General features: G+C 52.3%; 1 protein-coding gene across 2 annotated transcripts in view; it reads right to left on the bottom strand.

Annotated features, from left to right (window-relative positions):
- LOC148660546 (integrin alpha-M) overlaps positions 1–14,769 on the bottom strand; it is a 62,400-nt gene that overhangs the window by 29,745 nt on the left and 17,886 nt on the right. For both annotated transcript variants that reach the window (XM_088634371.1, XM_088634370.1), the window contains 5 exons: positions 6,462–6,556; positions 4,629–4,702; positions 3,700–3,814; positions 2,810–2,940; positions 1,526–1,671 (listed from right to left, as the gene is read on the bottom strand). In XM_088634371.1, coding sequence (XP_088490497.1) covers positions 1,526–1,671; positions 2,810–2,940; positions 3,700–3,814; positions 4,629–4,702; positions 6,462–6,556 — 561 coding nt within the window. The remainder of the gene's footprint in view (positions 1–1,525; positions 1,672–2,809; positions 2,941–3,699; positions 3,815–4,628; positions 4,703–6,461; positions 6,557–14,769) is intronic.

Genomic DNA, 14,769 nt, shown 5'->3' with positions numbered 1-14,769 from the left:
CACACCCCTGAGACACCCCCCCGCCTCAATTGAGATGCAGCTTATTCTGTGGGACATGCCCCCTCAATTGAGATATGCTGTACTCTCTTCTGTGGGACACACAGCCTGTGGTCAGACACACCCCTGAGACACACCCCCTCCTGTGGGACACACCCCCTCAGTTGAGATACACCACCGCCTGTGATCAGACACACCCCTGAGACACACCCCCTCCTGTGGGACACACCCCCTCAGTTGAGATACACCCCCTCCTGTGGGACACACCCCCTCAGTTGAGATACACCTCCTCCTGTGGGACACACCGCCTGTGATCAGACACACCCCTGAGACACACCCCCTCCTGTGGGACACACCCCCTCAGTTGAGATACACCCCCTCCTGTGGGACACACCCCCTCAGTTGAGATACACCTCCTCCTGTGGGACACACCGCCTGTGATCAGACACACCCCTGAGACACACCCCCTCCTGTGGGACACACCCCCTCAGTTGAGATACACCTCCTCCTGTGGGACACACCGCCTGTGATCAGACACACCCCTGAGACACACCCCCTCCTGTGGGACACACCCCCTCAGTTGAGATACACCCCCTCCTGTGGGACACACCCCCTCAGTTGAGATACACCTCCTCCTGTGGGACACACCGCCTGTGATCAGACACACCCCTGAGACACACCCCCTCCTGTGGGACACACCCCCTCAGTTGAGATACACCCCCTCCTGTGGGACACACCCCCTCAGTTGAGATACACCTCCTCCTGTGGGACACACTGCCTGTGATCAGACACACCCCTGAGACACACCCCCTCCTGTGGGACACACCCCTCAGTTGAGATACACCACCGCCTGTGGTCAGACACACCCCTGAGACACACCCCCTCCTGTGGGACACACCCCCTCAGTTGAGATACACCTCCTCCTGTGGGACACACCGCCTGTGGTCAGACACACCCCTGAGACACACCCCCTCCTGTGGGACACACCCCCTCAGTTGAGATACACACCGCCTGTGATCAGACACACCCCTGAGACACACCCCCTCCTGTGGGACACACCCCCTACAGACAGACACACCCCCTTCTGTGAGACACACCTGCTCCAGTTAGACCCATGCCATGGGATACATCCAGTTAAGCTAGACACGTTTGAACAGCGAACATGAGACATATCCTCTTCCACGAGACCCAACCCATGCAGTGAGGCACCTCACTTCCACGACACACAGCTCCTTCTGTCAGATATGCCACATCAGTGATGTGCACACAGATTTCACTGTGCTCTGAAAGGCGTCAGGGGCTCACGATCGACACCGATTTCTCTGTGTTTAACTCAGACTTGTTTCACTACACTTTCTTGGCCCTGAGTGCTATTTTTGTTCTTGGGGGATGAGTCCTGTCCTCTGTCTCTAGACCACCTAAGACAGCAGTCCACAAGGCCCATCTAACCTCTGGTTTCTAGCAGCTCATTGATTGGAGGATCTCCTCTAACACGGACACCATGAAAACGAAGAGGATGGAGGCTTACACAGTGAAGTCCAGAGCTTCGTGGGTGTTGGTGAGAGATTTCATGTGGCCCGCGTCCTTCAGCAGCCCTGCAAGGTTCTTGCGCTGCTGGTACTGTTCAAAGGTGAACTCCGTCCGGAACGTTGTGGAGAACTGCACCGCAGCGAACTGGAGGGCAGTGACACAGAGAGAAACGTCAAGGAACGCACAAGGAATACAGACAGACGCGTCTACGAGCCGGCGAGCTCCTGGACGCCACGGCGAAACACAACAGGTACGGTCTTGCGGTCCCTTCACATCATCCTGAGACCCGGAAGCAGACAGACCCAGAGGCCACGAGCGACTGCAGACCAGCTGACTGTAAAGTTCGGTCCGGGGTGCTAGAAGGCGGGACACACACATATCTACCTATCCGATGCCTTCTGAAGAGACATTACTTCCCACGTTCCCATGTTTGTGTCCAATGCCTGTAAATACGCCAGTGCCACGACTGAAAGCTAGCTGGACAAAGCAGCTTTCGGTGACTTAATAAAGGGAAAAGGTGCAGTTAGTCAGCAGGACTCTCCCAACCCCCAGTGTTGTGTCACTGCTGTCACGATTGTAGCCCTCCCCCTTAAGGGCGCTCCGGCTCTTTCCTGTCTGACCTGATTTTGTGCACCACTACGCTACACTTGATCTTAGCCAAAATCTCGCCTCCTTCCAGCCCCCCTTAAAAGCCAGACGCTGACATTAATCCGGGCTCTGCTCTGGTTTCCGTACCAGGCGAGTCTGGGACCTGGAAGCGCCTGGTCCCGTCCAGGTTTTAGTTTCTGTTCCTGCTCCCTTTCCCGTGCCGGTTCCGACCCGGTTCCCATTTTTAAATCTTGTTGGTCTTGGATGGACCGCCCGGTTTGGGACTTTTGCCTTCATCTGGATTCCCCCTTGGATCTTCTCCGGGATCGTTCGCCTCGGCCACACCTCCCCCGAACACCAGCGCACCAAGGCCTCGCCCCCTGTTTTCAGCCCCGTTTCCTGCATGACTCCCCCCCCCCCCCGTGTTTCTTCACTTTTCCCTGGATCGTGCCGTCTGCATAGGGTCTGGAAGGAACCGTCCGTTACAACTGCGAGATCTCGTTAACACTCACGCCCATGCCGGGCCGATCATTGTGCCCAACGGCCAGGGACTCGCGATGCACAGCGATGCAATCTGGCACTTCAGCGATGTCACGATCACCGAAGTCAGTGGGGTCTGCAGCCGTGGCGGTGATCAGGACTGGACCGCGGACCCCGGAGGAGCAGACTGCAGCCGCCGCGGCCTCCCACTTGCCTGGATGGAGGAGTTGGTGAGGTTCCTCATGATGTCCACGATGAACTCCTTGTTCTTCTCGAAGTCGGCGGGAGTCAGGCTCTCCGAGCCGTCAAACAGGAACACCAGGTCTACGTCTCTCTTGAAGCAGCCTGGCCCACAGGGAAAACACACGTCGGGAATTCGGCCCTGAGCGCGGCGCGGTGCGGCGCGGGGAGGCAGCGTGGTCAGGGCCGCGCACTCGAAACTGGAAGGTCGTGGGTTCGAATCCCAGGTGAGACTCTGGTGTTGCACAACCAGAGAACCAGTGAACAACAGTTCACGGCACTGAATCACTCCCGTAAAACGCATAGCTGTAAAAATGGCAAATTTCGCTCTGGATGAAAACAGTGAATAAATAAGTGAACTATAATACTGGAGTTTTAAGGAAGAATGGTTACAAATGAGACCTTGTAGCCTGTTTGGTAGCTGGTAGCTGATTCCAGCTGTACATGAAGAAATAAAAGTATGTGCCTGTTCACAACTCCCACCACCCTGTGTGTAAAGCAGAGTCTCCTGTCCTGACTGGAGGATCTCATCCAGCTGTTTCTCGAGAGAATCCAGGGTACCGGCTTCAACAAGATGGCTGGACAGCTTGATCCACACTGCCTTCTCCCTCACTGGGCTGGAAGAAGTCAGGGTACTGGACCGAACACGACAGCACTGACTCCTGCCTGGAATTACTCATTGACTGTGCTGATGATTTAACATGGGCAGCCGCTCACATGGCTGGGTGTTGTCCTGGAGCAGCGCAGGTGGGGACTTCAGCCCAAGGTGAACAACAGCTGGGTGGCAGCCTGGGATCCAAGCCCACGCAGCTGGCGGCCCCACTCAGAAACATGCCCCCTCCGCGGCGAGTGGGCGGCCCTTACCCTGGTAGGAGGGGGTGAGGTTGCCGGTGAGCTGCAGGTGCTGGTCGAACTGGTAGCAGATGCTGTTCAGGTACATGTTGGAGGCGCAGCCGTGGGCCAGGGAGGGGCTGCAGGTCTGGGGGGAGAGTCACAGGTCAGATCTCCAGAGCCACACAGCAGGGGAGCAAGGGGCAGGGGCGCTGAGGAGGAGCAGGTCTGGAGGGAGAGCCACAGGTCAGATCTCCAGAGCCACACAGCAGGGGAGCAAGGGGCAGGGGCGCTGAGGAGGAGCAGGTCTGGAGGGAGAGTCACAGGTCAGATCTCCAGAGCCACACAGCAGGGGAGCAAGGGGCAGGGGCGCTGAGGAGGAGCAGGAGGAAGAGGAGGAGGAGGACAAGGGGTGAACTAGAAGAGGGCAGTGGGGTGAGGAAGAGGAAGGCAGTGGAGTTGGGCAGTGGGGTGAAGAAGAGGAGGGCAATGGAGTAGGAAGAGGAAGAGGGGAGGAGGGCAGTGGGGTGAAGAAGAGGAGGGCAGTGGAGTGATGTGAGAGAGAGGGGAGGAGGGCAGTGGGGTGAGGAAGAGGAGGGCAGTGGAATAGGCTGAGGAAGAGGGGAGGAGGGCACTGAGGTGAGGAAGAGGGGAAGAGGGCAGTGAATGAGGAAGAGGAGGGTAGTGGAGTGGGGTGAGGAAGAGGGGAGGAGGGCAGTGGAGTAGGGTGAGGAAGAGGGGAGGAGGGCAGGAGGGTGAGAAGGAGGAGGGTAGTGGTGTGAGGAATTGGGCAGGAGAGTGGTGAGGTGAGGAAGAGGGGAGGAGGGCAATGAGGTTAGGAAGAGCAGGGTAGTGGTGTAGGGTGAGGAAGAGGAGGGCAGTGGGCTTGGGTGAGAAAGAGGAGTGCTTGGGGTATAGTGAGGAAGAGGAGGAGGACAGTGAGGAAGAGGAAGGAGACTTACTGTGAGCTGAGGGTTGCTCCCCATCCTGGCAGCAAGGGACAGTCCCACAGCTTTCACTGAGTCCATGACCGTAACTAGAGAGAAGAGAGAACAGCTTTTCACAAAAAACACACCACAGTCTGAAGCAACTGCAGGAGACCAGCGCCACCTTCTGTCCCACCCGAGAGACAGACCAGAGAACAGCACCACCTTCTGTCACACGCGAGAGACAGACCGGAAACCAGCGCCACCTTCTGTCACACCTGAGAGACAGACCGGAGACCAGCGCCACCTTCTCTCTCACCTGAGAGACAGGACCAGAGACCAGCACCACCTTCTCTCTCACCTGAGAGACAGGACCAGAGACCAGTGCCACCTTCTCTCTCACCTGAGAGACAGGATCAGAGACCAGTGCCACCTTCTGTCACACCTGAGAGACAGACCGGAGACCAGCGCCACCTTCTGTCCCACCCGAGAGACAGACCAGAGAACAGCACCACCTTCTGTCACACGCGAGAGACAGACCGGAAACCAGCGCCACCTTCTGTCACACCTGAGAGACAGACCGGAGACCAGCGCCACCTTCTGTCACACCTGAGAGACAGACCGGAGACCAGCGCCACCTTCTCTCTCACCTGAGAGACAGGACCAGAGACCAGAGCCACCTTCTGTCACACCTGAGAGACAGACCGGAGACCAGCGCCACCTTCTCTCTCACCTGAGAGACAGACCGGAGACCAGCGCCACCTTCTCTCTCACCTGAGAGACAGGACCAGAGACCAGAGCCACCTTCTGTCACACCTGAGAGACAGACCAGAGACCAGCCCCACCTTCTGTCACACCTGAGAGACAGACCGGAGACCAGCGCCACCTTCTCTCTCACCTGAGAGACAGGACCAGAGACCAGAGCCACCTTCTGTCACACCTGAGAGACAGACCAGAGACCAGCCCCACCTTCTGTCACACCTGAGAGACGGACCGGAGACCAGCGCCACCTTCTGTCACACCTGAGAGACAGACCGGAGACCAGCCCCACCTTCTGTCACACCTGAGAGATGGACCGGAGACCAGTGTCACCTTTGTCCTAATGTGATGTAGTGTACATACTTGTCATTGACAAGGGACAGAGCATCTTCTGATCTGACCTTGGGTTCTTCAATACAGTTTGCATGTTCCCTCTGTGTTCATGGGAGTTATCCAGGTGCTCTGACTTGCTTCCTCTTTAAAAGATACACTGGAGAAGGGGTGGGTGGGCAGTTAACACATTGCCCCTATTTGCACAAGTATGTGTGTCCTGTCCCACAAGTAGCTCTGCCTTGCACTCTACCGGGCTGCTGGGAGTCTTACCTGGAGTAAGGTAATAAGTGACAGTCGGATAATGGCAGAAAGGATACAAGGCCTTTTCTGTTTCGGTGCTTTTGCTCTCTCTCCCCCATTCAAATTCACAGAGCTTTATTAAGAGGAGTGCTGAAATACTGCGCTGCCAAAGACATAACAGCGAACAAGACCTTCCAAATATTAAAAACGCATTGCAAAACTATCCCCCTCTTCATTTGGGTTTTAAATTAGAAGCAAAAATGAGCTCTCTGTCCTGACAACCAATCTCATACACGGCCTCCTGGTAGGCTTTTGAGATATTAAGCCGACAAGAACAGAAGTGAATTTCTGAAAGGTAGAGTTGGACTTTAAACCTGGTGTATGTTGTAGAGACTCTTGCTTTTGGCAGAGCATGCCCTGTGTGCCTAGTCCTTCAGTGCCCTCATAGCCAGGTCAAAACTCCCCCTCTCTCAGCTGGTATCTCTAAGTCACAGGAGAATCAGGGAGCTGTCCAGGACGCTCTCAGGGGCAGGTTACCTTCATTTAAGATAAGCTGGCAGGAGTTGGGTTCGTAAGCACACTTGTAGATCCCTCCAGTTCTGTTGTCTTTTAATGGAGCGCTGACGATGATCCTGAAACACAGAACAAAGGGACGTCAGACTCCCTCAACACACTCCTCTGAAAAAGAAATTTAACAACATAAAATGGTCACAGATGAGAGGAAGCTGTTGGGCCCACCTAAATGCTTGGTAGCTTTTGGTTAATTGACGCCATGATCTCATCCAGCTGTTCCTTCAGCGACATGACAGGGCAACTTGTTCCACCTGCATAGGAGGCTTTACATTACACAAAGGGTGGTGGGAGTGTGGAACAAGCTGCCCGGCCTTGTTGTTGAAGCCGATACCCTGGCTGCTCTCGAGAAACAGCTGGATGAGATCCTCCAGTCAGAACAGGAGGCTCTGCTTTACACACAGGGTGGTAGGAGTGTGGAACAAGCTGCCCAGTCATGTTGTTAAAGCTGATACTCTGACTTCTTACAAGAAACAGCTGGATGAGATCCTGCAGTTAGGACAGGAGACACTACCTTACACAAAGGGTGGTGGGAGTGTGGAGCAATAACAGAGATAATGGCCGGGTAATTGGCCAGGCTACCAGAGAGAGAGCGACCCTTATAGATGTTGAGGCGTGGGCTGTTTTGTGCCTCTGCAGACAGGAAGACAACCCCAAGCAGAACAAGCGGACATGGGTGCAGATGAATTCAGGAGCCAAGCTGTGTCGGTTCTCAGCGCGCCGCTGGTCTCGGCGTTGGGAAACAGCGCAGCTCGAGAGCGAGCTCTTATCTCACCCTGCAGCGCCGAGACCTCTCACACTCGACAAACAGCCGTGTTTCTCACGAAGTCCGCTGGGCGCGCGTGTGTGGGTGTGTGTGTGTGTGGGGGGTGGGGAGGTGGAACGTGAGAAAACATGCACGTCTGTGAGTTCACCTCAATTTCACCCTATTCTTATCTCGCAAAATCGACTGCAGGGCCTCTGCAGACCCCTCATGGGCCCCTCACGGAGTCCGAGCTGCCATTCAGCCCTCCTTGCACGTTCCCTCGATCGAGGGGGGTAATTACATGAGCACATAAGACGAGAGGAGGATAATTGGCCCTTCCAGCCTGTTTGGTATTTGGACGTTAAATGATCCCCTCAGCTGCTTCATGAAGAAAAATCAGGGTATCGGCTTCAAAAACATGACTGGGCAGCTTGTTCCACGCTCCCACCACCGTGTGTGTAAAGTGGAGCCTCCTGTCCTGACTGGAGGATCTCATCCAGCTGGTTCTTGCAAGAAGTCTGGGTATCGGCTCCAACAACACGACTAGGCATCTTGTCCCACACTCCCACTACCCTTTGTGTAAAGTAGAGCCTCCTGGTTCATGTTACTCTGGGAGAGTTTTAAAGCCATTAGGAATCTGAAGCCGCACTAGCGAGGAAGTGTTTTTATTAGAAAGGTCTACAGCTGGATCCACCGGCAGAGAATCTCTCTCTCTCAGAGAGCAAACTGAGCTCCAGGGCCCAGAGCTCACCGCGGGATCACGTCGCAAGCAAACTGTGACCGGGATTCCCAGTGGCAGGGCACAGGTGGCAGAGTGCCACCAGGGGGGCGGTAGGACTGGGATTAGGCAGCCCGGGCTATCTTGCAACTGAGCAGGAGACACACTGAGAGAGAGGAGATCCCGGAGAATCCCTTAGTAATAAACACACACAACAGGACAGGAGACTCAGTGAGAGGAGATCACAGAGAATCCCTCATTAATAAACACACACAACAGGACAGGAGACACAGTGAGAGAGTAGATCACAGAGAATCCCTTAGTAATAAACACACACAACAGGACAGGAGACACAGTGAGAGGAGATCACAGAGAATCCCTCAGTAATAAACACACACAACAGGACAGGAGACTCAGTGAGAGAAAGAGGAGATCTCAAAACATTCTTGTAAAAGGAACCTTTCTTTTAAACTATTGAGAAAGAGTCATCTAATTTGGCTTGATTTCAGCAGCTTTAGTTCCCCAGTTCCGCTATTGCAATTTGACTCTGAGTTCAACTTCTGCTTCACTTTTATGTATAGTGATTCTCACTATTACATTGAGCCAAACATGTCAAAAAGTCCCTTGCTAGTTAACTGTTTAACTGTTTCGCCTCTGTACTGCATTTTTAAAGACAGGCCCAAACTGTCTTTATCATGCTCTTTATCACCCTACAGGGAGTAGGGTAGGTCAATCCTGAATGACTGCCATTCAGGAGGAACATGCAGACTCCCCCCAGACACTCACTCGCAAGAGCGCCGCACACTACCAGGCCGCGGAGGCGTGCGGTTTCGTTTGCACCCCCTCTGACGAAGGTTTTTGCACCCGTCTGCTAAACGGCCCCCTGGTGTCAGTAAAGCATGAGGCAGGCGAACTCAATTCACAGCACAACAGTGTGGTAAGAAACCACAAGAAACTGGCATCAGTTGCAGACAACGCTCACAGTGGTTAGCGCGCGCAAAGCTTTAAGCAAAGAACCCCCAGACCTCAGTCATGTCCACTTGGAGAGTCGGGATCACAAACAGCCCCCATCCAAGCTGTGCTTTCTGTAGGTAGGGCATGCTCCTTACAGAATCCGTAAAGATTTAGACAGGGGTGTTTGGATGCTAGCTAGCTAGCTAGCTGCGAACGAGACTCTGTGACCTGTCTTTGGGTTGGTGCTGTCCAGTGTCATAATGCTGGCAAGTGGCTAATTTAAGCCGTAAACCAGGCTTCTACTGTAAAGACGTCCAGAGATCTTACAAAATGTTTGAGGGGACATCATGCCAGGTGGAAAATGACTCTGTTTCCAGTGGAGACAAAGTGTTAATTCCCATTGTCAGTAATTGCTGGGAAAGTAAATATGAACTCAAATACGGTGCCTAGGAGTCGTGGGAGTGAGCTCCACGTTGACTCCTGTCAGTGCTTTGTTGTTGCCGTCTATATCGGCCTACTTGCTCTCCGCCATCTTGTCACAGTCTGTCGATTGTCAGCATGGGAGCCCAAGCGAGAATGACTGTCTCTCCCCTGAGGATCAAGCGCTCTAAATTTAGTGCGGAGAGCGTGAGCTGTTGCCCTGCTGGGATCCCACTGCCATGTCTCAGCTTACTCCCACCCTGAGCCACACGGCACTTCCTGTGCCCGTGAATTCCCCTAGGCCGAAGGGCCTGCCCCCCCCCACTGTGTGTCTGCCAAGAAATCAAACAGCCTGATAAAAAAACTGCTGAGAAACATTCGATAGAAAAAGCACTGCCACAGCCACAAACTGAAGAGCAAAGCAGAGAGGGTCAGATGGCCCTTTAGAGACAGTTTTTGCTCTTATCTTCTTCCAAATCTAAATACTTGTTCAATTAAAAAAGAGAATATTATATGATTTTGCTATGAAGTACTGTGGTTTTAAGTGATCTGACTTCAGTTTTATATACTATGAAGTGACTTTACTATAAAGTTTTCCTCTCCGCAGTGCCCACAGTCGGATTTCTACACTGTCAACAACTTAAGATGTTCCTAATGCATTCAGTCCCTTTTCAGAGTCCACAGAAAACCGTATTACCCAGCAGTCAGTCCTCTACAGCTTATTTTACTATACAATAACTGTACTATGGCTTACTGTGATATGACTGTAGTATGATGTACTGTATCATAGTTAACTACACAATGACTGTACTATGATGTTTTATGGTTTACTATGACACTATACTTACTGTGGTTTACTGTGATGTCACTGTGCTATGATGTACTGTATCATGGTTTGCTATGCAATGTGACTTTGCTTTACTGTGATATGACTGTACTACGGTGTATTATGGTTTACGGTGCAGTGACTTACAGTGGTGCAGTGTGCCGTGTGTGACAGCAGCTTGGGTGTGTCGACGGGCTCTCCGGCTGTGCATAGCCACGCCTCTTTCAGCCTGCAGGGAAACCCTCTCTGCTTCTCCCCTCTCCCACACACTCTCCTCCTGCAGCAGCGCTGCCATGCGCAGCAATATCTCCTCCGCACACTGCAGCTCGTGGACTCTTGGGCTCAGAGTTTCACACCTGTGACACGTCGCCCTACATATCTCGTTCACACACTCGGTCCTCCCTGGCCTCCTCTGAGGTTATCTCGAGGTTATCTGTCACGCTGGTCCTTTTCCAGAAGGAACAGAGGAAGACCCTGGGTTCTCTTGATCTCATTTGGCCACACCTGTTCTTCCCCTCATCCATCAACACCCCAGACCTCACTGTGTTTAACACAACTCCACACCCCTTCATCCATCAACACCCCAGACCTCACTGTGTTTAACACAACTCCACACCCCTTCATCCATCAACACCCCAGACCTCACTGTGTTTAACACAACTCCACACCCCTTCATCCATCAACACCCCAGACCTCACTGTGTTTAACACAACTCAACAACCCTCATCCATCAACACCCCAGACCTCACTGTGTTTAACACAACTCCACACCCCTTCATCCATCAACACCCCAGACCTCACTGTGTTTAACACAACTCCACACCCCTTCATCCATCAACACCCCAGACCTCACTGTGTTTAACACAACTCAACAACCCTCATCCATCAACATCCCAGACCTCACTCTGTTTAACACAACTCCACACCCCTTCATCCATCAACACCTCAGACCTCACTGTGTTTAACACAACTCAACAACCCTCATCCATCAACACCCCAGACCTCACTGTGTTTAACACAACTCAACAACCCTCATCCATCAACACCCCAGACCTCACTGTGTTTAACACAACTCAACAACCCTCATCCATCAACACCCCAGACCTCACTGTGTTTAACACAACTCAACAACCCTCATCCATCAACACCCCAGACCTCACTGTGTTTAACACAACTCCACACCCCTTCATCCATCAACACCCCAGACCTCACTGTGTTTAACACAACTCAACAACCCTCATCCATCAACATCCCAGACCTCACTGTGTTTAACACAACTCCACACCCCTTCATCCATCAACACCTCAGACCTCACTGTGTTTAACACAACTCAACAACCCTCATCCATCAACACCCCAGACCTCACTGTGTTTAACACAACTCCACACCCCTTCATCCATCAACATCCCAGACCTCACTGTGTTTAACACAACTCCACACCCCTTCATCCATCAACACCCCAGACCTCACTGTGTTTAACACAACTCAACAACCCTCATCCATCAACACCCCAGACCTCACTGTGTTTAACACAACTCCACACCCCTTCATCCATCAACACCCCAGACCTCACTGTGTTTAACACAACTCAACAACCCTTCATCCATCAACACCCCAGACCTCACTGTGTTTAACACAACTCAACAACCCTCATCCATCAACATCCCAGACCTCACTGTGTTTAACACAACTCCACACCCCTTCATCGCTCAACATCCCAGACCTCACTGTGTTTAACACAACTCCACACCCCTTCATCCATCAACACCCCAGACCTCACTGTGTTTAACACAACTCCACACCCCTTCATCCATCAACACCCCAGACCTCACTGTGTTTAACACAACTCAACAACCCTCATCCATCAACATCCCAGACCTCACTGTGTTTAACACAACTCCACACCCCTTCATCCATCAACACCTCAGACCTCACTGTGTTTAACACAACTCAACAACCCTCATCCATCAACACCCCAGACCTCACTGTGTTTAACACAACTCAACAACCCTCATCCATCAACACCCCAGACCTCACTGTGTTTAACACAACTCAACAACCCTCATCCATCAACACCCCAGACCTCACTGTGTTTAACACAACTCCACACCCCTTCATCCATCAACACCCCAGACCTCACTGTGTTTAACACAACTCCACACCCCTTCATCCATCAACACCCCAGACCTCACTGTGTTTAACACAACTCCACACCCCTTCATCCATCAACACCCCAGACCTCACTGTGTTTAACACAACTCAACAACCCTTCATCCATCAACATCCCAGACCTCACTGTGTTTAACACAACTCCACACCCCTTCATCCATCAACACCTCAGACCTCACTGTGTTTAACACAACTCCACACCCCTTCATCCATCAACACCTCAGACCTCACTGTGTTTAACACAACTCAACAACCCTCATCCATCAACATCCCAGACCTCACTGTGTTTAACACAACTCCACACCCCTTCATCCATCAACATCCCAGACCTCACTGTGTTTAACACAACTCAACAACCCTCATCCATCAACACCCCAGACCTCACTGTGTTTAACACAACTCCACACCCCTTCATCCATCAACATCCCAGACCTCACTGTGTTTAACACAACTCCACCCCCCCTCATCCAGCAAAACCCCATGAAGTGTTTACATTGTGCAGTGTACCAAAGCCCAGTGAAAGCACACTACAACCACACCAGAACATCTTACTGGAAATCCACACAACACCAGAGGAAAATCCACAAAGGAAAACTTGTGGAAAAAAAAAATTGTAGCCCATTTGTTAGTTAGTAGTTAATTGATATTGGTTTTGGCTTCAGCCACAGTGCTGGGCAGCGTGTTCTACACTCCCACCACCCTCTGTGTAAAGTAGTGCCTCCAGTCCTCAGTTTTAGTGGCACATCCCTGTAGTTTCCAACCATGCCCTCTCATTCAGGTGTGAGAATTCACTCGGAATTCAGTGTGGAAGTTCAGAGGTCACGGGTCATATCAGCGTATTAACTTAATAACATTTTAATCTTGATGTGCTCAACCGCACGCACAAGGCAGAGTGTGGGAGAGGATATAACAGAGGAAGCTAAGTGATAAACAACTCAGTACAGCTCCTCCTCTTCCTTCCTATGATACAAACACCAATCTGCTACAATAAATGTCCGTCGTCTTACTGACCTAGAACTTTCATGACATGCTTTATCACCAAATATTGAGCAACACTCCTCCGGCGATTCCCCTCGTTAATCTGAGTGTTGCAGATCGAGTGGCAGGAACGCCGTGTGACCTGTTTCAGCACTGAGGCACCACATCAGGGAGTGGAGAACACAGGAGCTGTCAGAAAGCCCCCTGGCTCGTTCCGGCAGGTATCTACCAGCTCTGGTCTTTGTTTCTCATCAGCTCCGGGTGTAACAAACAGTTCTTTCCAGACCCTATGCAGATGACACAATTCGAGATGGAGTGAGGAAACACTGGGAAAAAGTCATGCAGGAATATGGGGGTGAAAACGGGGGGGCGTGTCCGAAGTGCGCAGGTGTCCAGGGGGGTGAGTCCGGGGCAAACAACCCAGTAGAAATCCAAAGGGGGAATCCAAACACGAGCAAAGTCCAAAGCTGGGGGGTCCATCCGGGAACAGACAAGATACAAACTGGAACCGGCGGAAGGGGAACGGGAACAGAGACTAAAACCTTAACTGGACCAGGCGCTTCCAGGGCAGAGCCGGGATTAACGTCAGCGCCAGGCTTTAAAAGGTGGACAGGGAACAGGCTGAAACAGGGGACAGGTGCACAAAATCATGTCCAAAGTGAAAGGTCCGAGGCGCGCTTAAGGGGGAAGGGACTACTGTTGTGACACCAGGCCGGCTGGCTGCCCGCGTCCTCCAAGTGAAGACCTGACCCCTCTGGGATTTGAGCTCTGCATCGGCTCTGCTCTCGCTCGAACATTTCGTTCCTCCGACCCCGGCCTGTAGGGGGAGATCTTACAACCGGCATAGAAAAGTATCGTTCCTGCCGACTGATTCAGGCGTGGTCATCAATAAATAAAAGGCTTCTTGACACCTGAAGAAGGCTCCACACCTGAAACATGGTGTTTCTTGTCTTCTCTTTTCGGCATGCAATAAACCTTTACTTCTTCCTTTGACGCGGCTCCCTGCTTGAACCCCTAAAGTCGATCATACCCCTTTCAGCGATGAGGTGCCCCAGACCGAGCACAGCATACTCAGAGAGCACCAGTGCGTTGCAGAGCTTAGGCGTAACTCCCAGGGATTACAATTCAGCTCTCGCAGACATGCAAGGAGCACGGAGCACCTTCAAAAATCAAATTCACGGGCCTGAATTTGAACTGCCGCGTCGCCGCCTCCTCCACGAGTTCCTCTAGGTCCTTCCGGAAGTCTCCAGAAACAAATTTAATTTGTATGCCGAGGAAGCCCCATCGGAATCCAAATGGCTGAAACAGGACTGGAAGAGCAATGGGGCCGAAGATGGGTCCCTGGTGTACACCACTGCGCCCCTCAGCCCGTTTAACGGTCGTTGTGCCCCTTAAAGAGTTCATACGCACCTCCAACCTCTTAATGGATATTCAATACCTTTACGATCTTGCCGATCAAGCACCC

The sequence above is a fragment of the Lepisosteus platostomus genome, chromosome 6 (assembly GCF_059453375.1).
Source record: "Lepisosteus platostomus isolate fLepPlt1 chromosome 6, fLepPlt1.hap1, whole genome shotgun sequence".
In the NCBI taxonomy this organism is placed as follows: Eukaryota; Metazoa; Chordata; class Actinopteri; order Semionotiformes; family Lepisosteidae; genus Lepisosteus; species Lepisosteus platostomus.
Note: the sequence above shows the minus strand (reverse complement) of the source record. Positions and strands in the feature narration are given on the sequence as shown.